This window comes from Petromyzon marinus, chromosome 2, assembly GCF_048934315.1.
Source record: "Petromyzon marinus isolate PM22_M1 ecotype Great Lakes invasive population chromosome 2, UKy_Petmar_22M1.pri1.0, whole genome shotgun sequence".
In the NCBI taxonomy this organism is placed as follows: domain Eukaryota; kingdom Metazoa; phylum Chordata; class Hyperoartia; order Petromyzontiformes; family Petromyzontidae; genus Petromyzon; species Petromyzon marinus.
Genome location: NC_133668.1, coordinates 17,699,103 through 17,721,631, shown reverse-complemented (window position 1 = coordinate 17,721,631; position 22,529 = coordinate 17,699,103). Strand labels below are relative to the sequence as shown.

The 22,529-nt window shown below is 40.8% G+C and overlaps 1 protein-coding gene across 1 annotated transcript in view; it reads right to left on the bottom strand.

Moving 5' to 3' along the window:
* Window positions 1-21,609, bottom strand: part of LOC116950755 (inactive dipeptidyl peptidase 10) — a 613,867-nt gene extending 592,258 nt beyond the window's left edge. Inside the window, exon 1 of the mRNA XM_032968787.2 lies at window positions 21,424-21,609. Coding sequence (XP_032824678.1) covers window positions 21,424-21,483 — 60 coding nt within the window. The 5' untranslated portion in view covers window positions 21,484-21,609. The remainder of the gene's footprint in view (window positions 1-21,423) is intronic.
* Between the last annotated feature and the right edge of the window lie 920 nt (window positions 21,610-22,529).

The following is a 22,529-nucleotide window of genomic DNA, read 5'->3' as shown; positions in this document are numbered from 1 at the left end:
TCACGAAAGCCTAGGTATTAAACCAAAAGTCAACTGTCATACCACACACAACCCACTTTAGTAACTAAGATCCCTTTGAAAAGACAGCTCAAAGACGACATTGCTTTAATGTCCACCTCCAACATACATCAAAGCACACATTGTATAGAATCCATATATGATCATTTAATAAAAAAAATTTACCCATACCATGTATGCCGAAATATACTGAACGTTGCTTGTGAATATTCTCACCTCCCACTGTTCCTAGTGTGGCACATTAGGAATGGACCACCCTTTTAATTATTTCCTCGTGCAGCAAGGGAGTAAGTGTGGTTTTGTGAAAGTCCTTATGTGCTGTGCAGTACATCAATGCACGTGTGTACACCAGCATGCGATAACCGAGTTGGGCCTGTGGGTGGCTGGCAGGGTTATTGATTAACCGGATTTGTACACTAGTCACGTGGTTAATGGCGGCACGGTTGAGGATTGCTGTGTGACACTTGCTGTTACATTTTACAAGTAAAGGACCCAAAGGTTGTTTTTGATCGTTATAGAAATGTTCTAGACTTGCTCTAGACTTCAAACTTGGCCTTGAATTGTTAGTTTGTGATATATTCAATAGGAGGGGTTTTAGCACTGTGCACTGTAAAGGATGATGTACTGTAGTTAATACTTGTAATTCTCAAACCCTGATAATGTTTATTCTATAACCAAGCCCATGCACGCAGAGTATGACTACTTGCAATGCTATTGAGTATAGAACACATGTACAGTAGTAAGTTGTACAATGGTGACAAGTACAGTATAGCGTACACATACAGTACGGATAATGGGTGTAAGATACCGATATAAGTGGATGGTATAGATATACATACAGCTTAGGATTAAGTAATATTTGAATAGTGAAGTGCAAAGGTTATTGTCAAAGACAAAGATGGTTCATCAGTAGTAGAATTGGGTTTAAGATAAACTGTTATTGATTAACCGGACTTGTACACCAGTCATGTGGTTAATTGCGACTCGGTTGAGGATTGCTGTGTGTGACACACGTACTGTTGCATTTTACAGATTTGCCACAATAAATGTGTTTGCCCTCGATTTGGAGCACCTGCCCACGTCCTTAATTTCGTGTGTGCAACACTACATAGAGTATTTTTGTCTTAATCGTATTACACAAACAGGCAAGGGAAACCAACATAAACAATCATTCGTTTTAGACAGAATTTATGTTCCGCTACAAACGTCAAATGAACATTTAAAGTGTCACTTTAAAAACAATATATTAGATTCATAGTTGAGGTCAATTTATCTATAATGGCGCTGCCTTAAAAGGAAAAAGATATAGGTGACGCTTCGGGAATGCTATTGTATGAGTGTTTACAGTGGTTACATTTAAATTGTGTTTATTTCTACTCTTTTCAAACACCATCTTGTATTTTCGGCTTCAAAAGGGGTCTGGGAGCTTTTAATAGGGGACAGCTAGGGAAATACTCAACATTAAAATCTGCGGTGTGTAGGCTGTTTATTGATGTAGATCACCAGCCAGGACTGCAACACCTTTCATTGGACCGCTGGAAAGGCACGGGCACCCCTGGGTAATGGTTATCATTATTGATTAATCAGGGAACCAGCAGGGGGTGTGCACGCTTTAGGGATTAGTGATTTGGTGTGATTGAGCTCAGAATCCCATTGTCGAGGTTAGTATTGTGAAAGGCCACTATCCTCTTGCGCAATTTTATGGCAGTCGTTGCTGACAATCATAATCACGAGCTACTATGGAAACGGAATGGAGGAGCGACGCTCACAACAACGAGCGGAGTGCCAAGCGACTAAAACACAGCAAGTTAGCACAGTAGGGGGCACAGTGCATCAGCCAGTTATCTCAGTCAACCCATGACACCTGGGTCTGTCCCTTGACCTGCTAGCGGGCGATCAACACTTCAAGTGAACTTAAAGTGCACATAGCCTGGCACAAACGCCGTGGTGACGTCACCGCCACTTCGTGGTGAATGGCGGTTGTTGTTGGATTGTACTGTCGATAGTTTTGTACATTTAAAAATTGAAGTGTTATAAAGATCTTTTCACCCGGACACATTGTTAGCTCTACGTTGTGATGTGCTGGTGTCGTGATCCACCATGCAAATGTTAACACCGTAATACAAAAAAACCCAGAATGTCAAGGATGCCTGAGAAATAGAATTATGAACAGGGTACCACCGATATTAATTATGAGTAGTATAATAGATCATGAATACTTAGAGGTTGGCTACAAATGAAAAAGAAACGTAGAAATAATATCTGAATGATGTAGTCGTTCTGTTAAAAACGCAGACAAACCTGATTTGAAAAATTACAGACCCAATAGCCTCCCATCACAAGTACAGTATATACATTATTCATAATTGTAAGAACCAATAAATATCTGCACAGCAAAAGTTACATAGAAGCTTGCTCATGTCTTAAGGAATTGTTTGAGTAATACAACTAGAACATAGCAAAAATCAGGATACATTTTTTTAAACAAAAAAGGATGGAATTATTTTTTTAATCTGAAATTCATCACAAAAAAGCAGCATGAAGGAGCAAGTTTTCGGTCAGGGCATATTTACAGCTATGAGTAATATCAAAGACCTGGACATTTAGATAAAGAAACTGGAACCAAGTCCCGAAAAGTACCAAATGAAACCTAAGAGATGTATGCAAATACGAGACATTCAAGTTTCGTGTTTTGTTAAGGTTAAAAAGTGGGCTTACACAAGACACATCGCTCGAAGGTAGGTTTGATGTTGGACAAAACTGCTGAATGAATAGCAGTCAACATCATGGGACCTCCTTTGCCAGTACCAACATATGAGAATAGGTTTTCCCCTTTTTTCTGGCAACAAAACAGGTGTTAAGATGTTAAAACACCAAACTGAACCTTTTACATGAAATCATGTCTGCATTAACCAAAATACTTGTGGTCAGAATGCAAACAAAAAACATACTCTGATAATGTATGCATTGTCTATGAAACTGATTGGTCCACACAAGAGACAGCTTTCTTTTGAGCCTAGTGTCAAAACGGTGTTAGACCAGAGGACGCCAAAAGGCGTACAACGCAAAGACAATGCCACTATCAGAGTAATGAGAGCTCGTGGTGAGCAGCTACATCATGGGACCTTCTTTGCAGTCAAATTAGAGACATCGCCAAATGAGAGACCTCGCCAAATGAGAGACCTCGCCAAATGAGAGACCTCCCTAAGGAGGATGGCAATTAGATAAGTCAATGTGCAGGAGTGAGGTGGATTGTGGCATCGTGGAACAATGAGGGATGGTGATGGCATTGGGATGCTTTCATCCAGCAGTGGAGAGACAATGACTGAGTTTAATGATTGCAATTATAACTGCAACATACATTTATCTACTAAATAAATAAAAATTGGAGGCTCTATCGTGATTTGAAGCTTTCGTGACTTCAGGATTCCATACTCTTTGGGTCTTTCGGTAAAGTCACGTAGGTAGAAATAAAATAAAACAAATCACGACGTTTCGATCGCAACACAAGCAATCTTCACCAGGTGGAACAACCACAGCAAGAAAATACTGAAGTAGGCGAGAGAGCTGCCGTGGCAAGAGGTTATATAGGTAAGAAAGGGGGGGGGGGGGAGAGAGGGGGGGGTAGGGGAAGGGTGGCTACGTGAGCGCTAGGGGAAGAAGACGTAAGGCTGGGGGGGGGGGAAGTGGGCAGGGCTAGAAGGCTCTTACAATAAGATGTCTGCAGCTTACAAATACGTAATTGTTTTCACAAAATATTTAAATGACATGGAAAAAGTCAGAGATGAATACACCATTCCAAAATGTATTTGGCCTGTTTTATATAATGGGTTTATTGTTGTATTGACAGATACTTGGCAGTAAAATATCCACATCTGCTGAAAACGGTAAAATGTAGAATTTTTCGTCAAATATTAGCACAGATTGCCTTTTTAACAGCATATGAATCACAATAATAAATGTTTTGAAATAATTGCATTATATATAGAGTATAATCTTTTATATTAAGTATTTGGTGTATGACATGTTTAAACCAATCATGAAGCTAGCTTCCATTATTCACGATAAAATCTACAGAATAAATTGCATGCAAGCTAGATTAAGGTGGCATTAACATGTAATGGGAATCAATCCAATGTAATTAGAAAAACACATTTACTCTCACACAAGCAGACCTACATTGAAGGAGAGTCAAAACAAATATTGCTAAGTTGATTACAGGACATCCAAAACAACCTAAGAAATGTGGATAATGATTTCAAGATAACGACTCAGTTATCCAAAGGGGCCTAACCTCTTGATCCTACTCAACACAATTTGTATGTCCATCGTTACTATAATTGCATGTAGACTCATTCAGTAAAGTACATATTTCCAGTTGTTCCTAATCGTTATCAGTAAACTTTTATGTTTGGCAGATGTAGACTATAGATTCTGTTTTAGACGTTTGGCAAATAAAATCTATAAATGATGAGAAAACCCATAACATAAATGCAGGCCCTAAAAGAGATATCACAACACCTACACCTAAGGTCACATTGTTTCATAACTACTCTCTTGAAGACTATGAGAATGTTATATAAGCTTAAATAACTTTTCAGATGCATTGTTTATCTGGAATTGATTTACAGGCATAGAAAATTGTCTGGGCAACTGCTAGTCAGCACCCTCAGAATTTAGCGCAAATAACATGTTTTGACAACAGTTCTATGAAATTATTGGTACACACTGTTGCATAGTGTCCTGTACTGTTTTCTGACATTTCTTGTATTCTTGATTTGCCCACGTTTACTCATTTTGGACTTCAGATGTCAATGAACTCTCTGAAGAAGTTTCAAACATACAATCAAGTCAACTAATTTAATATCAAATAATTCAACCTGGTGACACTAGCAGAAGAGGAATACAGTATATTTAATCTGAATCACAGTTGCAGGTCAACTCAGCCAATCATCATTCTGGCATCAATAAAGTAAATATCGTTTTGGTGGGAAGTCTGCAGCAGATGTCCTGTGGAGAAACTGACTCCTTACCATAAAAAATAAGCACCACCAATCTGCTTTTGAGCAGGGTTATTTCCCAAACGTAGCTCTACATATGTGAAACATGCCCCTTGCATTGAAGTCTGAAAACGATATACTGAAAAATGGCTTAATTTTCCTCTCGTTAAGCCATGTAGCATTGCTTGCTGTGTCTGGTACAATGCAAGAAGAGAACGTGCAGCTTGGCCATTCTACACGTGAATTATCATGACCAGAAGTTTCTGTTCAAATGTGAGTTGTACCTAAAGTCATTCCTCTATCATTTCACAAAATTTCTGTCAGGTAAATAAATGTCTTATCAAAAGTGGTCAATCTGTGCATCTCCCCACAGGAATGTGCTATTTCCAGGACTATCACAGCTGTTAACAGATATGAGCAGCAATCAATGCTGAATTAAGCAAGGAGACACTATGAGCTGAATATGAGACGGGTTTCCTGTTCATGTTGCTTGTTGTGAAGGCATCTGGGATAAAAAAACGGAATGGTTGTTCACTTAGGTCTTTGAGGGACATGTATGTAATCGACACCACTGAAAGGTGATGGTGTACTGTATTATGCTTCTGAATCACGACACAATCGGAGGACAGACATCAAGTTGGCAGCCTTGTGGAACCCCAGGAGAAATCAAATCAACAATTGCCTGAAATATATTTATCTGAACCTGCACTTGAACTGTATTAATTACAGGGTCTGCAGAATAAGCTGTACTTTTCGTCACGTGTAATTTCGAAAAGAATACACATATAACTTGATATTATAGTTTGAAAACAAGAAGAAGTTTGGGAGTAAAAAAAAATTGGTAAATACATTTTCAAGATGGGAGCCTCCAGCATCCGCTATCATGTTGTTCACCATGGACACACGCGGCCTTGCACTCGGCGCTGTCCTGTTCACTATGTTGCGTGTCTGAGCAACCCAACTACCGTTCACCATGAACACATGCGCTGTTCAGTGCTCTAGCATTTACTAATTCCATAATTTAGTCACTGTAGCGGAAGGTGGTCATGCAATCACACCAAGCCCACGATGACAACGCCAGCAATGAAGGCACCATCAGCAATCCCAGTCAAATTCAACCTATTACATGTTAATGCGTACTGCACCGGCATGGTAATGTACTGGAGAAATCGATGCACCGAGCTCATTGAAAATGGAATATGAGCCATCCTTTACATCTACATAATAACACGGCTGGTGAGTGCTGTGTCTTCCTGCAAGATGCATTTGATACCCGGGAACCCCGTGAGGAAATCCAAATGTTAAAGTTGCTATTCATGCTGCATACCAATGAAAGCAAGAGTAGGCAACGTGAAAACTTTAATACCTGCTGGGTGAGTCAATAATTTGTTTGCATGATACAAGTTGATAAAAAAACCTCCCTTGTAAGACGATTGAAACCGCATCAAGACATTATTACGCAACAAATACATTCCTTCCTTTAATAATAACATTGCATCTCACTCAGAGGTCTACGCACAAAAATGGAAATCTTCGTTAAGTTCGATGAGGCGAGTTTGAAGTCTGAGTTTGTGTTAAAACTCGACCGACGGTTTAAGAACGGAGCGTTACCTTGCAATTCTGGGGTTTGGGGGGTGTGAACAAGCTTGCAAATAAATTTTGATTTAAAGCTTTCGTGACTGCAGGGATTCATATTCTTTGTTCTTTCGGTAAAGTCACGTAGAAGGGAAACAATAAAATAATAAAAATATAAAACAATAAAATTCTCACGACGTTTCGACTGCAACACAAGCAATCATCATCAGGTGTGAAAACCACAGCAAGAAAATTGTATTAAATCCTGCATGCAAATTTTCTCGTGGCTTTTACACCTGATGATGATAATTGCTTGTGTTGCAGTCGAAACGTCGTGAGAATTTTATTGTTTTATATTTTTATTATTTTTTTGTTTCCCTTCTACGTGACTTTACCGAAAGAACCAAGAAAAAGCTTGCAAATAGTTTGAAAATCAACAAACAAAAAATCCTTGCATTACGTGTTAAGTAATGTGTTCGTGCAATTAAATAATTCGATGTTTCCACGCACGTTTGACAACTTTCATGCACACGTTAAACATCTTCAGCCCCATATTCAGTCAGGATTGAAAGTAAAAAGTAGAACTTTGTAGAACTTAAGTAATTGACTTTATTGTTCCTGCCATCGTAATGTGGATTTCTCACCGCTGGCTGAAGGCTGCTAAGGTCACGTAAGCACTGCTCCGTCCTGAGAATAAACTTTGACTTGACTATAATATTGTATGTGTGGACACATTAATAAAACATTAAACCATGCATGCATAATGTGAATACCCTCATGGAAAGCTCGTATTAGTATGACGCAAAGTACTGTAAATGTAAGCGAGAAGAACTGTCTGGTAGGTGCAAAGAATCCCAAAGCTGATTGTGTACGTAACTACGTATAGAATATACATCAAAGAGAGAGCTTGGACTGAACTAATACCGCACTATAGGTACATTCAACAGCCATCTAACATCAGTAGCATAGGCCATGCCAAAAATATATATCTGAAAAACATGTACAATGTTACAGAGCAAAAATATTGTTGCATGTGTTGGGACAGTGCGGAGAGACAGTGCATGTGTGGAGACAGTGCGGGTGCAGGGACAGTGCGTGACCAAGTGGTCACGAGGGATAATTAAAGGAAGGGAACCATCGGGGAAGTTCGGGATTTGCTGAGGCAGTTCGAGAAGGGGGGCGTGGCTGGGGGCGGAGCGAGGCCACACCGGGGGGGTATATAAGGCGGTAGGCAAGGGAGCTTGGGGCTGCCATGGGGTCGGGATGGACTATCTCCACGCCGTCGTTGTCTTCGGGCTGTCGTTGTCTCTACGTCATTGCTCTCTTCGCGTCGTCGCTACTTGGGTGCTGTCCTAGCCGAGTGTGTTATCCTACTTTCTGCCCCCCCCCCCTCTCTCCCCCCCTGCAGCTGATCTCTCCAGTGCTGGCACAGTGGTCCACTTTACTCCAGTGACCCGGGTGCTGTGGCGGGGTCCACTGTCTGCCCCCCCCCCCCTTCTCTTTCCCCCCCTGCAGCTGATCTCTCCAGTGCTGCTACGGTGGTCCACTTTAATCCAGTGACCCGGGTGCTACTGCAGGGTCCACTTTCTGCCCCGCCTCCTTCCCCCCCCCTCCACTTCTCAGTCTCCCCCCCTACTGCCGAGGCCTATATAACCTCGTGCCATGGCAGATCTCTCGCTTACTTCAGCAGTTTTTTTCTTGCTGTGGTTGTCCCACCTGATGACAATTGCTTGTGTTGCGATCGAAACGTCGTGATCTATTATTTTTCTACCTACGTGACTTTACCAAAAGAACCAAAGAGTATGGATTCATGAAAGCTTCAAATCAAGATTGTGTTTCCTAGCCCAAGTATCTGTTATCCTAGCCCAAGTATCTGTATATTAATCCTAGCACAAGTATCTGTAGGATACGAGACCACGTTATCTGCGCGACGTGCCTTAATAAAGAGATAACGAAGAAAATAAGTTGTCCAAGAGTCATTACACATGTATCGTACATCACACAATTGAGGATGTTTCAACTAGCAACAATATTTGAAAAAAATAATGTGATTTAGAATAGACTTCACCAGTGATAACTTTAATTTTTTTTTTATAATGTCAACTTATAATTTGCACAGTATTCAGTCACTCTTAAAGAGCGAGAACAACCCAGAAATGCGAGCAGGAACCATAAGCAAGCAGGAAGGCAGCAGCAGCTAGGCAGTGAGCCAGTACCAACAATTTCCCAAGCTCTGCAGTCCTGTATATTAATGTGTTATCGGCCAATTAATTCGTCTTTAGAGGTGGGGGATGCAAACAGGGCACCTGGAAAATACCCACGTGTGCAAGGGGCAACGCGCTATCCTACGGATATAACAGCCAGGGTATGGCACCTCAAATCCCATGGGAGTTACACAACATTTCTGTGATCCACCAACCATCGATTCCACAGCCAATTATCCATTGCAGACAGATCAATAAACCTTAAACTCAACATAAACACAGGCAAATCCTGAATATTTATCAAATTGCCATATATGCATAATGATAATGCACACCGTATGTGCACTCTAGTCGGTTTTCGTGGTATTGCAGATTTTTGTGTTTTCCCAAGATGCGATGTGGCTTTAAATTATTTTCCCTTCACGTGATTTATTTTGTGTTTTGTCTTAGGCTGCACACATTTCCCCCAGCTGATGTAAATTATCTTTGGCTTTGACGAATGCTAGCTGTGTATAGGTAGACCTGCCTTCACTGCCCATGTTTTATTCTGTCACTGAGATTTGTGAGTGTGGTAGAATGTTTCCGTATGGGATTCAACACATGCAACCAGGGAAAAAAAGTCATAACTTCTGTTCAGAGAGTCGGAGTGTGGACACATTTATACTTTTCTTTCCTGGAATCCAGAAATGATCATGCAAGTAAAGGTATAATACAACCCAAAGGGAAAGTAGGTCAGAATTTTCACTGATAAATGATTTATTCTGCCCACTATTCTGCACTCAGCAGCTGTGTGTGAACAGCCAGCATAGCTCATACCAATGTAATCGTCTAAATTCCATATTACGAAAATTTGGAAATGCATCAATCAATTTCACATTCATATTTCAATTCTACTTCAACAAATTTTGAATGCTAATAAAAAAATCCAAGCACTATTACAATGACAAAATTGTAGAACAATCAGTTTTGGAAATTTGTTGGGAAAATTTGAAGTTTGAACAATGAAATTTTCATGAATTTGATGGAACGAAGAATGGCTCAAGAACAAGAGAGGTAATATAAGAGGTTAAAATTGTAAGCTAAACTCGTGGAAAGGGGCCATCCATTTCGTACGTACGCATGGAGGGGGGGGGGGGGTTAACCCAAATGCGTACGTTTGTGTATGGGGGGTCTACTGACAATGTACGTACGCATGGGGGGGAGTGAAGCCTCAATAATTTGTCTACATTGGCCTTCAAATGAGATAGTGCGGCGGTGGACTATCTGTTTACTTAAAACACGTTAATATTATTCATCCTTGATCGTTTCTGCGTGGATTTCGGCCGTTCTATAGGATTCGGGGGGGGGGGGTGCATCAAGCGTACGTACGCAGGTGGGGGGGGGGGGGATGTAGAAAGAATGCGTGCGTACAGGGAGGGAGGGAGGGGTCAAGTTTTGACAGATTTTTTTGCGTACGTACTAAATGGATGGCCCCTAACTCCGTGAATATGATAGAAAGTGGCAACAAATAAAAAAACAGCTAAACCAAAGTTGTGATGTCTATGGCAAGAGACACTTTTACATAAAACAACTAGCCTCTGTCTGGATGCCATAGAAAAGGGGCAACTTTAAACAAGAGGCTTAAGGCAAAATTTGTCCATATATTTTTTTCACTGCAACAGGATCCAGAAGCAACTTCACCTCTTTTTAAATCAGAACAATGTTAGAAAGGAAGTTAGTCTCTACATATAATGTTTAACTTTCACATCTTATGAGTCTTCCAGACAAATGCTTCAGAACAGCATGAGTTGAAGCAGGGAAACTCTGGATTGGTCTTGACCTTCTGAGTTCCATCCACAGTCAAGTCTGTAAAAACAAATGTGGCCATGTTGCCCGGTGTAATAGACAGGTATCATCCATCTAAACTGTGGGGCCCATCAGTGCAAAACATAAGACTGTATAAAACCATCAATGTTCATAATATATTGTTTAACCCTTTGCCAATCTACTGCTGGTTGAAGGTCCCCAATATGCTGTGTCGGTCATGGGGTTATTTGACCATATGTCACTGCACTGGTCAGTAGTGGTTGGTAAAGGGGGGAGCCAAGAACACTTTACATATCACGCAGCACTGATATTGGCCATGTCTGGGAATGGAACACAGGTTCATGGCACAAAGTATTGTGGATAATAAATGACAAGTCTATCAAATCTTGAGATTTTTTTGTTAGTACATCATGGATCTAACGAAACTCAACAATACTCCTGTTGATTTCCTCAAAAGTGCTGCTCATTGTATTCGTCATGTACTGGCTGACTGGACTACTGAACGGAATGAAGATTTTATAATTATATTCAAATTACAAGTTAAACATTTTCTCAATTGTGATTTGGCATTCGTAAATAAAGCTAACAACATCCCTGCATTTGTAATTATTTAATTACACCAAAATGTTGACAAGAACAAAGGGAGATTGTAGTTATTTCAGGCTAGTCGATATGGAAAAGGTTACACGTCTTGGCAGGGAGTAATATAAGAGGGTGGTCGTGTGGCGCAAGAGGATGTATGTTTCACAGCGCTGAGCCAGCTCCACAGCCACTTGAGGCTAAACCGTCTTAAAAGATAGAAAGTTAATGGTGTCAGTCTGGTTATCAATGGCTTTACAGTCATGACTAATACGGGGGTTTAAACTAAATTTGGCTTGTTCTGGCTCAGATGACACGCTGAATCTAATAATTATAAGAACAAACATTCGGCGAACACTTTGCTACTGAAAAGTTTGCTACTGCAAAGTGTTCGCTGAACACCATTCGGTGTTCGGTAAGAGAGGAATATTTAAGTTATGTAACACTATTTTGTATGTGAACGTATGAAAAGACCATGAATTTACCTATTGATGTTACTCTGCTGCCACTGTTGTAATTTGGATTCCTCAAGGATAAATTAAATTCTTATTATGATTTTAATTGGTGATTTTTATATGGTTGGGTGACGAAAGTGAACTGTTTTGCCAGAAGACATTTTTATAAGTAATACAAATTATTACAGCTTCTGTCAACAATTGGCAACTAAAGAACAAAAGTACAGTATTGGTTTGTACGAATGTATTGTGTAACTTGGGCCAATATTAAAAGTTAATTTCTCGAGCTACTGCTTCTGTAAAGATGCATGTCCATATCGAAGCACAGTACCGCAGTTGAGTGTAAACAAACGGTATTACCAAATGTCACAGCAATAATTAAAATTTGCTGAAAAGCGTAATTTCGTTCAAGTGAAACGTAGAAAAAAGCACACAATGGGACACTGTCTACAGGAAAGCCACCCATATGGATGCCTACCTAAAACCTGACCCCCACCACCATCCATCCCAGAAGAATTCCCTCATGAAAACTCTACACCATAGAGCTCGCTGTATTTCCGACCATCACCACCTAGCCAGTGAACTGGAGCACGTACACCAAGCCCTCAAGATGAATGGATATTCAGATTACACAATCCATAAAGCTATCACACCAACTGTTGGGGAAAAAACATCTGAGGACCCAATCAAAACCATTACCTTGCCATACAGTACATAGCAGGGGTTACCAAAAAGATTTCCAAAATCATGAGCAAACACAAGATCCAGGTTCGATTTAACACAGTACATAAAATTCGTGATCTGATCCCATCTGTGAAGGATGTGATCCCTGACATGCAATACCCCGGTGTTTACAAACTAAGCTGTGTCTGTGGCAGTGGTTGCATTGGGGAAACTAAGTGGCATGTCTCGGACCGTGTTCGTGAACATAAGGCAGATCTGAAACACGGTAGGACCAATACCTCGGCCGTGGCTGATCATTGTTTTAATGCTATGGGTACAAACTGAGCAATCATTGGAAGGACGTTATTAACCAGTTTAAGTCATAACTGGCTGTGATGTTTCCATTCTACATGCCGATGTTAGCAGTTAATTTCGACTCTCCGAGTTACATTACCAGGTTAAATGGCTTTACATTAACAGGCTAAATGTCTCACTAACAGCCACCGTTACTCATTTTCCTCGATGTGGCGGTGGCTCTCGTTTTTTCTTACATTGACATGCTATTCTACCAGGTTAAATTTCTTTATATTAACAGGCTAAATGTCTCACAAACACAGCCACCGTTGCTCATTTTCCTCGATGTGGCGGTAGTTTTCGTGTTGTTTGTTTTTCTTACATTGACATGCTAATCTCTCACAATACAATGGCAACCTCCACAGCTTCGTCGTCGTGGAGATATCCCAGCTCTCCGATCTTACATTTACATGCAAATTTCATCTCTAGCCCCGCCCACTTTGCTTATGACCCTTGGGCTCCACCCATCTCAAACCTCTATAACATCCTGCCTCAGCAGCTTTCCCGCTATATTTTTTCCTGCCTCAGCAGCTCTCCCGCTATATTTTTTCACCTTATGACGATTGCTTGTGTTGCGATCGAAACGTCGTGATGTTTATTTATTATTATTTTTTATCTATGTGGCTTTACCGAAAGACCCAAAGAATATGTTATTTATATTTGTAACTTTGTTAAAGTGATCATGTGAGCATACAATTAATGAAATGGGCTATAGTTAAATAGAGTATTTACGTTGTGTACAAAGAAAAAGAGACCCCATACAGCTGCACCACCTGCAGTGATAAATACGGATTCCCAAGCACCTGTGAAGGCAGCACCAAGCATAGCCACCAGTCCATCTCTGTCTCACTGCCGCTGCTGTCAGTCGGTCACATTCACTAAAATATATTTAATCGTGGACTACAATGCATTTAAATCTTGACTTAAAGCTTTCGTGACTGCAGGAATTCTTTGGCTCTTCCAGTAAAGTCACGTATATATTTTCTTTGAACCTATCTACGTGACTTTACCGAAAGACACAAAGAATACAATGCATTTTTTTCAGGGACTGCTGATGAGCTTTTGCCTAATGCACAAAGGCCAAGTGATTTTTGTACAAATGTCTGTTTTGTTTCTGGCCTGCATGATTTTTTTTATTATGAGTTGTATTGACATTTGGAGACTTTAATTGCGACCTTTGTCTTCGTATCACCACTGACACAGTGCATTACATTCTCTCACACTGGGAGGGTCCAGATTGGGTTCACACAGGACTTTCTCCTGATGTGCATGGCCATCAATCAAAACAATGGGCCAAATATTCGATACGCCTTTGTAAGTCAAGGTCTTCTACTATGCTTAAGATGGATCATGACCACCCAGTTCGAATTAAAGTAAAGCAGGATCGATTTGTATAACCAAATATCTCTCCTTCAGACAAGTTACCACTTTCCTTACAGAAGAAGCCATACAATGGTCTGTATACTACCACCTATAACACAATCAAAAGCATGGCTCCCTGTGCTTAGAATATGTAATATTTTTTTATTCTCGCACACAAAATCTTGAAAATATTTCTGGAATAACCGCAGCGCTGAGCAGCAAAAAAAGATTACACCGATTTGACAACGCGTGATTACTAATCGGAAACATCACAATCGCTACTGTATTTACAATTTCAGTGCCCTAATATAATGTATCAGGGCACTTTGCTGAAAGGAAAGATGTGTGGATTAACCCAAAGATGGAGTTACAGCCAGATGAAACACGCACCAAGGGACTACCAAAGCAGAGACAGAATGATGGATCACAGCTGCAAATAACAGGTCGGTGGTGTCGGCATGAAAATATTTCAAGTACTTAGCCAGCAACCAGAACGTAATTTAAAATGACTGTGTGTATTATACAAGCTAGGGATGTGTTCCCAGTTTTTGCATTCATCCAAAAAAAAGTTTGAAAAAAATTGTCATAGCTATGACATTTTGGATAATCCGAATTTATGTTGTGAATTCAGCAGAGAATGTGGGTGGCATCTCAGGAAGCGACGTCATGTCAGTGAAATCACCGTTCATGTGACTAAAATAAAAATATGTATTTATATAATCACTTCACTTTTTAAACTTTATTAAAAATCAAAGTGCAATGGTTACCATAATAATACAAATATAAAAATGGGTGCATTTAATGCATAAACTAGAGATTTTCAAATCTAATTTATCTATATCCAAAGATACGATATATAATCTTAAAATGGGCCAAAAACACTGAAAATTCGACGTCGGAAATTTCATCCGAAAATCACTCCTTGTAGGCACGTATAGGCCATGAAATTTTTCTCTTATTGTACGATTTTTGACACAGGTCTTTTGGCAACAGTTCAGGCAGTGAGAGTTTTCACAAATTCCAGACACGCCTGCATCATAATTTTATTGGGTACATAATGGTCAGTGACATTGTTACGGACAAAATGTGCATTATGTTTAATATGGTAAATATGGTGTTGGCATACAGACTTTTTTAATCACTTATATGTTCCCACACATGAGCCATACAACAGTCGAAGTTTGTCCTATTCCAAAAAGTGCCCAGCAGAGGCCACTCTGGACTGGGGCATAAGAGTACGGACCAGTTTCAGTTTTTTCAGTTTATTTATTTGGTATAGCCCTGTGAGCCATTCGGCTCTTGAATCGGGTGCAACCACAACAAACAAAAAAACAAAAACACGAATAAGAAAACATCTTAAAGTGACTTTGTGACTGTGCAAACAGAAAATCCATGAAAAAAACAGCTAAATATTCCTGAAAAAGCACCGTACACCAAAACTGTGCAAAAATCCCAGTGGGATGCAAGTCAAACAACAACCACAAGAAAACTTAGATTAAGGCCATCAGTCTAACTCCGTACTACAACAAAACAAACATGTCCAAACCAAAAACTTTTCGAAATCACCAAAAAATAAAGCCATAAATGCAATGTAACAGTGACCATAGGGACTGTGACCGAATTTTTTACAATAAACTACATAAATAACATGCAACACCAAACCCTAAAGCCATAGCTGGCTGCATGAGTTACTCCACAACAACAGAAGCATCAGTCGGAGTATCAAATTTTTCAATGCACCTTTAAGATCACCACGCTAAATCAAAATACAGACAATACTTTGCAGCGTCATCCGGAGCTAAACATTTAATTTTATTTTACGCCAATGAATAGCAGTGGCAGCTAGGGATGTACAACTCCTCTAGAGCAGTTTTGAGAGAAGATCTCATTGGTAGCGATTCAAGTTGCAGTTTATTGGCAATAGCACTCCAGACCCTGGGGGCATCAATAGCAAAGGCCCTTCCTCCAGTTTTTGTACGGCAATAGAGAATGTGAAGCTGGTAAATGAGCGAAGACCTGAGGTCAAATTTGTTCTTTGAAACAGAGAGGAGATCCAGCAGGTAGTCTGCGTATTTCCTCTCTGGTGCACAAGCCGTCGAACATTAAGAGATGTTAAGTTTGACCTAATGTAGAGATCACAGTGGTGAGTCCTATATGGGCAGTTCAATGTAAATCTTAAGGCCGAGTGATAGATGGAATCAAGCTTCTTCAGTACAGTACTTGGGGCTGATTTATACACGATGTCACAGTAGTCAAGTAGAGGCAGTATGGTAGCTTGTATCAATTCCAAACGGAACATATGGGGGAAGCAGTGCTTGTGTCGATACAGAAAACCAATTTTTATTTTTGTCTTTTTACCAATATAATCAATGTGATCTTCAAAATTCAGTTTTGAATGCAGGATGACCCCAAGATACTTATAGATCTTGACTTGCTCTATTTGATAATTATTTAAGGAATGTAATTGGGGAAAAATAACTTCATGCTTTAGTCCTGGTGAGAAGCATAGCACCTTGGTTTTGGAGGTATTCAGGACTAGTTTAAGAGCAACTAGCTGATGTTGTAGTTTTTTTTAAATCACCCTGGAGCTTAGAAATCACGTCATCCGGAGAGCGGCCAGCAGTAATCAGTATCGTGTCATCTGCAAAAAGATTTACCCTGGAATGATCCAGGTCAGTGCCCAAGTCATTGACATAAAGAGAGAACAAAAGGGGGCTGAGGATGGAACCCTGTGGAACCCCTTTTGTTATCTTAACACTGTTTGACCTCCAACCATTTATGATTACAGTTTGGGTGCGGGAAAAGAGGTAATTTTGTAACCATTTTACTGCGTTTTCGGAAAAACCGAGGCAACTTAGTTTACTAAGCAGGGTGTTGTGGTCTACTGTATCAACAGCTTTGGACAGGTCAGGAAAAGGACAGGCACAGTACTGCTTATTATGAAGGCTACTGTAAATGTGATTCAGAGAGTCTAATGCAGCAGATGTGGTGCTGTAATTTTTTCGGAACCCAGATTGTTTTAGATGTAGTAGATTGTTGGTGGACAGGAAACTGCTAATTTGATAGTTCAATAATTTTTCTAAAATGTTCATCAACGGGGACAAAATTGAGATAGGTCGATAGTTATTTGGATCATCTTTAGGGCCCCCTTTGTGAAGTGGACGGACATAGGAATGTTTCCATTCTAGAGGAACTGATGCTTCTTTGATGGACAGGTTGAAAATATGGGCTATAGGTTTGTATATTAGGTGACCGACAGTTAGTAGAGCAAAGACGGGAATACTATCTGCTCCGGTAGAGGAGGACCCTTTGAGGTAGGACAGTTGTTTCAGAACATTACTTTCGTGGATTGGCTGGAAACTAAATTCGTTTAATGTTTGGACAGGGGTGTAGGAATTTGCATCAGCAGGGGTGACTCCCAATACATTATCAAAAAGATTACCAGCTCCAGAAAAATGAAGGTTAAAATTGTCAACTATTTATTTGGGATATGCAGAGTGCACAAATAAGTGTTCAATTTAACTGAGATAATTTTATCATTTCAAACTAAATACTTTACCACTACCATTGTTCATGAACACTACATCGTAACTGTAGGGAGTGTTCTCATTGACAATGTACTATCAGCCTGTGGTTCTACACGTGACGTTTTGCCAGCTGTAAATTTTACCCTAATCAAGCACGTATTCCAGCTAAGATTACTTTCATAAAAGTAAAAATGTTACACTTAAAGTGGGCTAGTTATCCGTTTCTATTATATTGCAGTTCATGTATGCAGACGAATATCTATGAAAATGCAGGTCATATCTTAAATATATATTTGAATAACATTATTTTACGCTCAGCAGCTTCTCCAAATAACCTATGAATATATTCTCGTGTACGTTATTTTCAATAACTGATCGAATATAATTATCAACATTTAATTAATCATATTCAAAATATGCTCATTTGGTTTATTAGCTGGTAGGCCCTACTGAAAATAAACACAGTACAGAAAGACGTGGAGTTTATTACACATTACAGTTAGAAACATTACGTACGCAGGTGTGTATAAACTTTTTTACATATAAAAATAGCAAACAATTCGTTTGTCACATCCCTCCGGGGGATTCATATCAGATATTGAGTACGGGTACAGTGCTTAAAGTGCCATGGGCAAGTTTAGTTTTAGTTGAATCAGATGTGTTACCAGATTCAAAATGTTGCAGTCCGCATCGTCGAGTTTATTAAGCACCTGGGCGCACTTGTCTTAAGATAAAAAAAATTCCATCTTCACCACTCATTTGCAAAGCTTCTGCAAATCAACTCTGCCACCTCGGGTAGGAATAATCTTCGGACTCCCGCAGAAACGAACCCGTCTAATTAAGTAACACTCGCTGACTCGGAATGTTAACTAAAAGAACACGCCGTCTAATTGGCAAACGAGACGGGGCTGGTTCGCATTGCGGACAAGTTCCCCACCCCATTGTGTTAAACTTGGTATAATCCTTGTCACTAATTACACGGGGAGTCAATTCAGCTTGCCTGCTGGCCGGAGACCGTGCCAGAGAACTAATCTACTAAATGAAGCACATTACCCAAGTTAGGAAAGCGCTTACAGCGCGCTGTGCCGCCTGAACACGCCGAACAATCTCTCGGCTTACGCCTGACAAGGTGATGCCAATTAACGTTTGCGTGACCCCCGGGTTCGCGGAGAAAAGTCACTCGCAGCACCCCGTTAACCCACGTCGTTTCCGTGACACGGCAGTGCGCTCCGCGAAGAAGGGCTTTTCTCCAAATATTGTGAGCTATTCTCTCTGGCAATGGCGACATCGTGCACGGGAAAGTCCCGCATAATTACGAATGCAAACGCACGTTTCCTTCCACAAATATTCAGAGTGCAGCACTTAGTATGCCAACGACGCACCGGGGCGCAGCTAACTACACAGGCACGCACAAGCCTTTTCATGACAAGTTGGTGGGAAGACGAGGCTCGAAAGAAGCTGTCTCCGGCGCGGACTAAATCATTTTCAAAGACAATGCATATATTATCAGAGTATGTTTTTTTTTGCATTCTGACCACAAGTATACGTGGTTAATGATTCCTTGTAAAAAAAATTCAGTTTGGTGTTTTAACATCTCAACACCTGTTTTGTTGCCAGAAAAAAGGGGAAAACCTATTCTCATGTCTTGGTACAGTGAAACCTTGGATTGTGAGCATAATTCCTGCTCGTAATCCAAAGCACTCGTATATCAAAGCGAAATAATGGAAACTCAGATTATTCGTTCCACAACCCAAAAATACTGTATTCATATAAAAATGATTAATACAAAATACCTTTTATATTTTTATTATTTAAATTTTATATAAAGTAATCAAATGTATTAATTACATTTAATCGTGGCTGGTGTGAGGGAGACGAGAGAGAGGAGAAGGATTATTGAGTAGGACGACTTTCACTTGCAGTACAGTTACTAAAGACCAGGCACTACACTTAGACACAAAATAAATAAAATGCTTTACGCACACACACGTGGTCACAGCACTATAGTAAATAGTATACACGTGGTCACAACACTATAGTACTGTAGTAAACAGTATACACGTGGTCACAACACTATAGTACTGTAGTAAACAGTATACACGTGGTCACAACACTATAGTACTGTAGTAAACAGTATACACGTGGTCACAACACTATAGTACTGTAGTAAACAGTATACACGTGGTCACAACACTATAGTACTGTAGTAAACAGTATACACGTGGTCACAACACTATAGTACTGTAGTAAACAGTATACACGTGGTCACAACACTGTAGTACTGTAGTAAACAGTATACACGTGGTCACAACACTATAGTACTGTAGTAAACAGTATACACGTGGTCACAACACTATAGTACTGTAGTAAACAATATACACGTGGTCACAACACTATAGTACTGTCGTAAACAGTATACACGTGGTCACAACACTATAGTACTGTAGTAAACAGTATACACGTGGTCACAACACTATAGTACTGTAGTAAACAGTATACACGTGGTCACAACACTATAGTACTGTCGTAAACAGTATACACGTGGTCACAACACTATAGTACTGTAGTAAACAGTATACACGTGGTCACAACACTATAGTACTGTAGTAAACAGTATACACGTGGTCACAACACTGCAGTACTGTAGTAAACAGTATACATGTGGTCACAACACTATAGTACTGTCGTAAACAGTATACACGTGGTCACAACACTATAGTACTGTAGTAAACAGTACACACGTGGTCACAACACTACAGTACTGTAGTAAACAGTATACACGTGGTCACAACACTATAGTACTGTAGTAAACAGTACACACGTGGTCACAACACTACAGTACTGTAGTAAACAGTATACACGTGGTCACAACACTACAGTACTGTAGTAAACAGTATATGCTTGCACGGATGTTGACTATAAGAGTGAGGTACGCCGACTGAGACCGAGCAATGGGAGACGATTACCCAGAATCTCGCAGCGAGAGAGAGAGAATAACCATTGGCTCAGTTGTGATCACGTGACGCTCGGCAGACAAAGCGTATACTGTTACGTCATGCTCGTATTGCAAGACATCGCTCGTTTATCAAATTATTATTTATTTAAAAATTTTGCTCGTCTTGCAAAACACTCGCAGACCAAGTTACTCGCAATCCAAGGTTTCACTGTACTGGCAAAGGAGGTCCCACGATGGTGGGGGTCTCGTTTACAGTTGCCACATTGGCTTCTCCCCCGGACCACGCATGGCGCTGAGAGCCTCGACCTGCTTCGTGGATTCGTGTTCAATCGCGTACAGAGTCGCGTGCACATTCAGCCGCAATCGCATTGCCATGCAAACCAAGACTTGGCTGTGGGTCGGCGAAATAAACCACTTCAACGTATTCTTATTCGACGAGTCAATAAACCAATCGCGTAACAAATGGGGGGGGGAGGTGTGTGGAAACTCGCTCCAATGCCACGTGGTTTAATGAACAAACGCGCAAGGGTTATCGCGCTTTAGCGTACGCAGAGCACCCACGCGTAAACACGCGGCGAGAGACATCCGCGCCTCGCTCTTCAGGCGGCGATCGCCGAAGTGAAACACCGTGAAAATATCTGCATATAAATGTGATTCATTGCACCCGTGTATTGTCGCTTTTTACGGTTTTCGCCCCGTTCAAAAAAGTTCCACACGCGCGCCAGTTAACCCCACCACTTTGCACGGCAACCATCCCAATCCCCAACGTCCACTTTGGGAGCAGCCCCATACACAACGCGCGCGTCCGCGTAAAAGTCCCAATGCACACGCGTGTTTATTCGTAAAAGCGAACATGGTGCGACGCGTGGACAAGCACCAACAACACACACGGCGCAGACGCCCAGTCGTCCACACTCTACCCACCTTCACGCCTTTGCTGGACTGGCACTTGACCTGGTTGGAAACAGACGCGGTTTGGTTCATGGTGGCGTGTTTGCTTGCCCTGCCTGAGCTTTCGCCTGCTGTTTGCTGCTGCTACAGCACCAGCGTCGTTGCCAAGAACTGCTGCGCTAGAAGCTACACGAGCGATGCTGCTACGAGCGTGTGTGGAGGGAGGTCCTGTGTTATTCTGCACCCAACCCCCATCTCGATAAAACATCTACATTGTACAAGAAACGCGTGTGCTGCTTGTACTTTGTCAATGCGCGCGTGTAATTACACGGAAGCTAATAGGTGTGGGAAGCAACAGGCGGTATTAGTGGCTCGCGCACTGCGCCACTAACCCGGGCACATTAGTTCGATTCCCGGCCATGGCTAACAATGAGTGGCGATTGATACCTGAACTATCCCTGATCCCCCTACCCTTCACCAACGTGCACTGACCAGTGTGGCGAAGTATGTGGTCGAACAGCCCCATCACTGAAACAGTGTGGGTAGGCCTTCACTCAGCAGAGGATTTTCAATGGGCTGTAAGTTTTATTATTTTAATAGAGCCGTTGTAATATGGAAACCGTTTTACACCTGGTATGTTACTATAACGTACAATTATGGCACAACAAGATATGAGACTAACACATACACAAAATACTCTACATAAGCCAAAACACGAATTGTTTTCCAACATAACAATTAGTGTTTAATATCGCTGTTTTCGATTTTTATTCTCTCTGGGAAAATGCTTTCCTGTAGCGTATGCAGCCTCTTTCAGCTGATCATCATCCTCATCTTTTTCACCCTCAAAATGCATTCCACACAGATGCTCCTTCAGTTTGGGAAACAGCTGAAAGACAGTGGGTTCTGGATCTGCAGAATAGGGAGGATACAGGCGTTCCTGCAAGTGGCAATCCATAACAGCATCAGTCTGTGTTGCTGTTGCAGAGCATGCTCTAGGGTAGTGTCGTACAGAAGCAATTGTTCATAATAAAGGTTTTTGGGTTTTATCGCGTTATTTAAAAATGTGTCGCAACCCGCGAAAGCCTACGTGTTAAACAGAAGGAATTGTATGGTACATATATTTCCACAATGCTTTT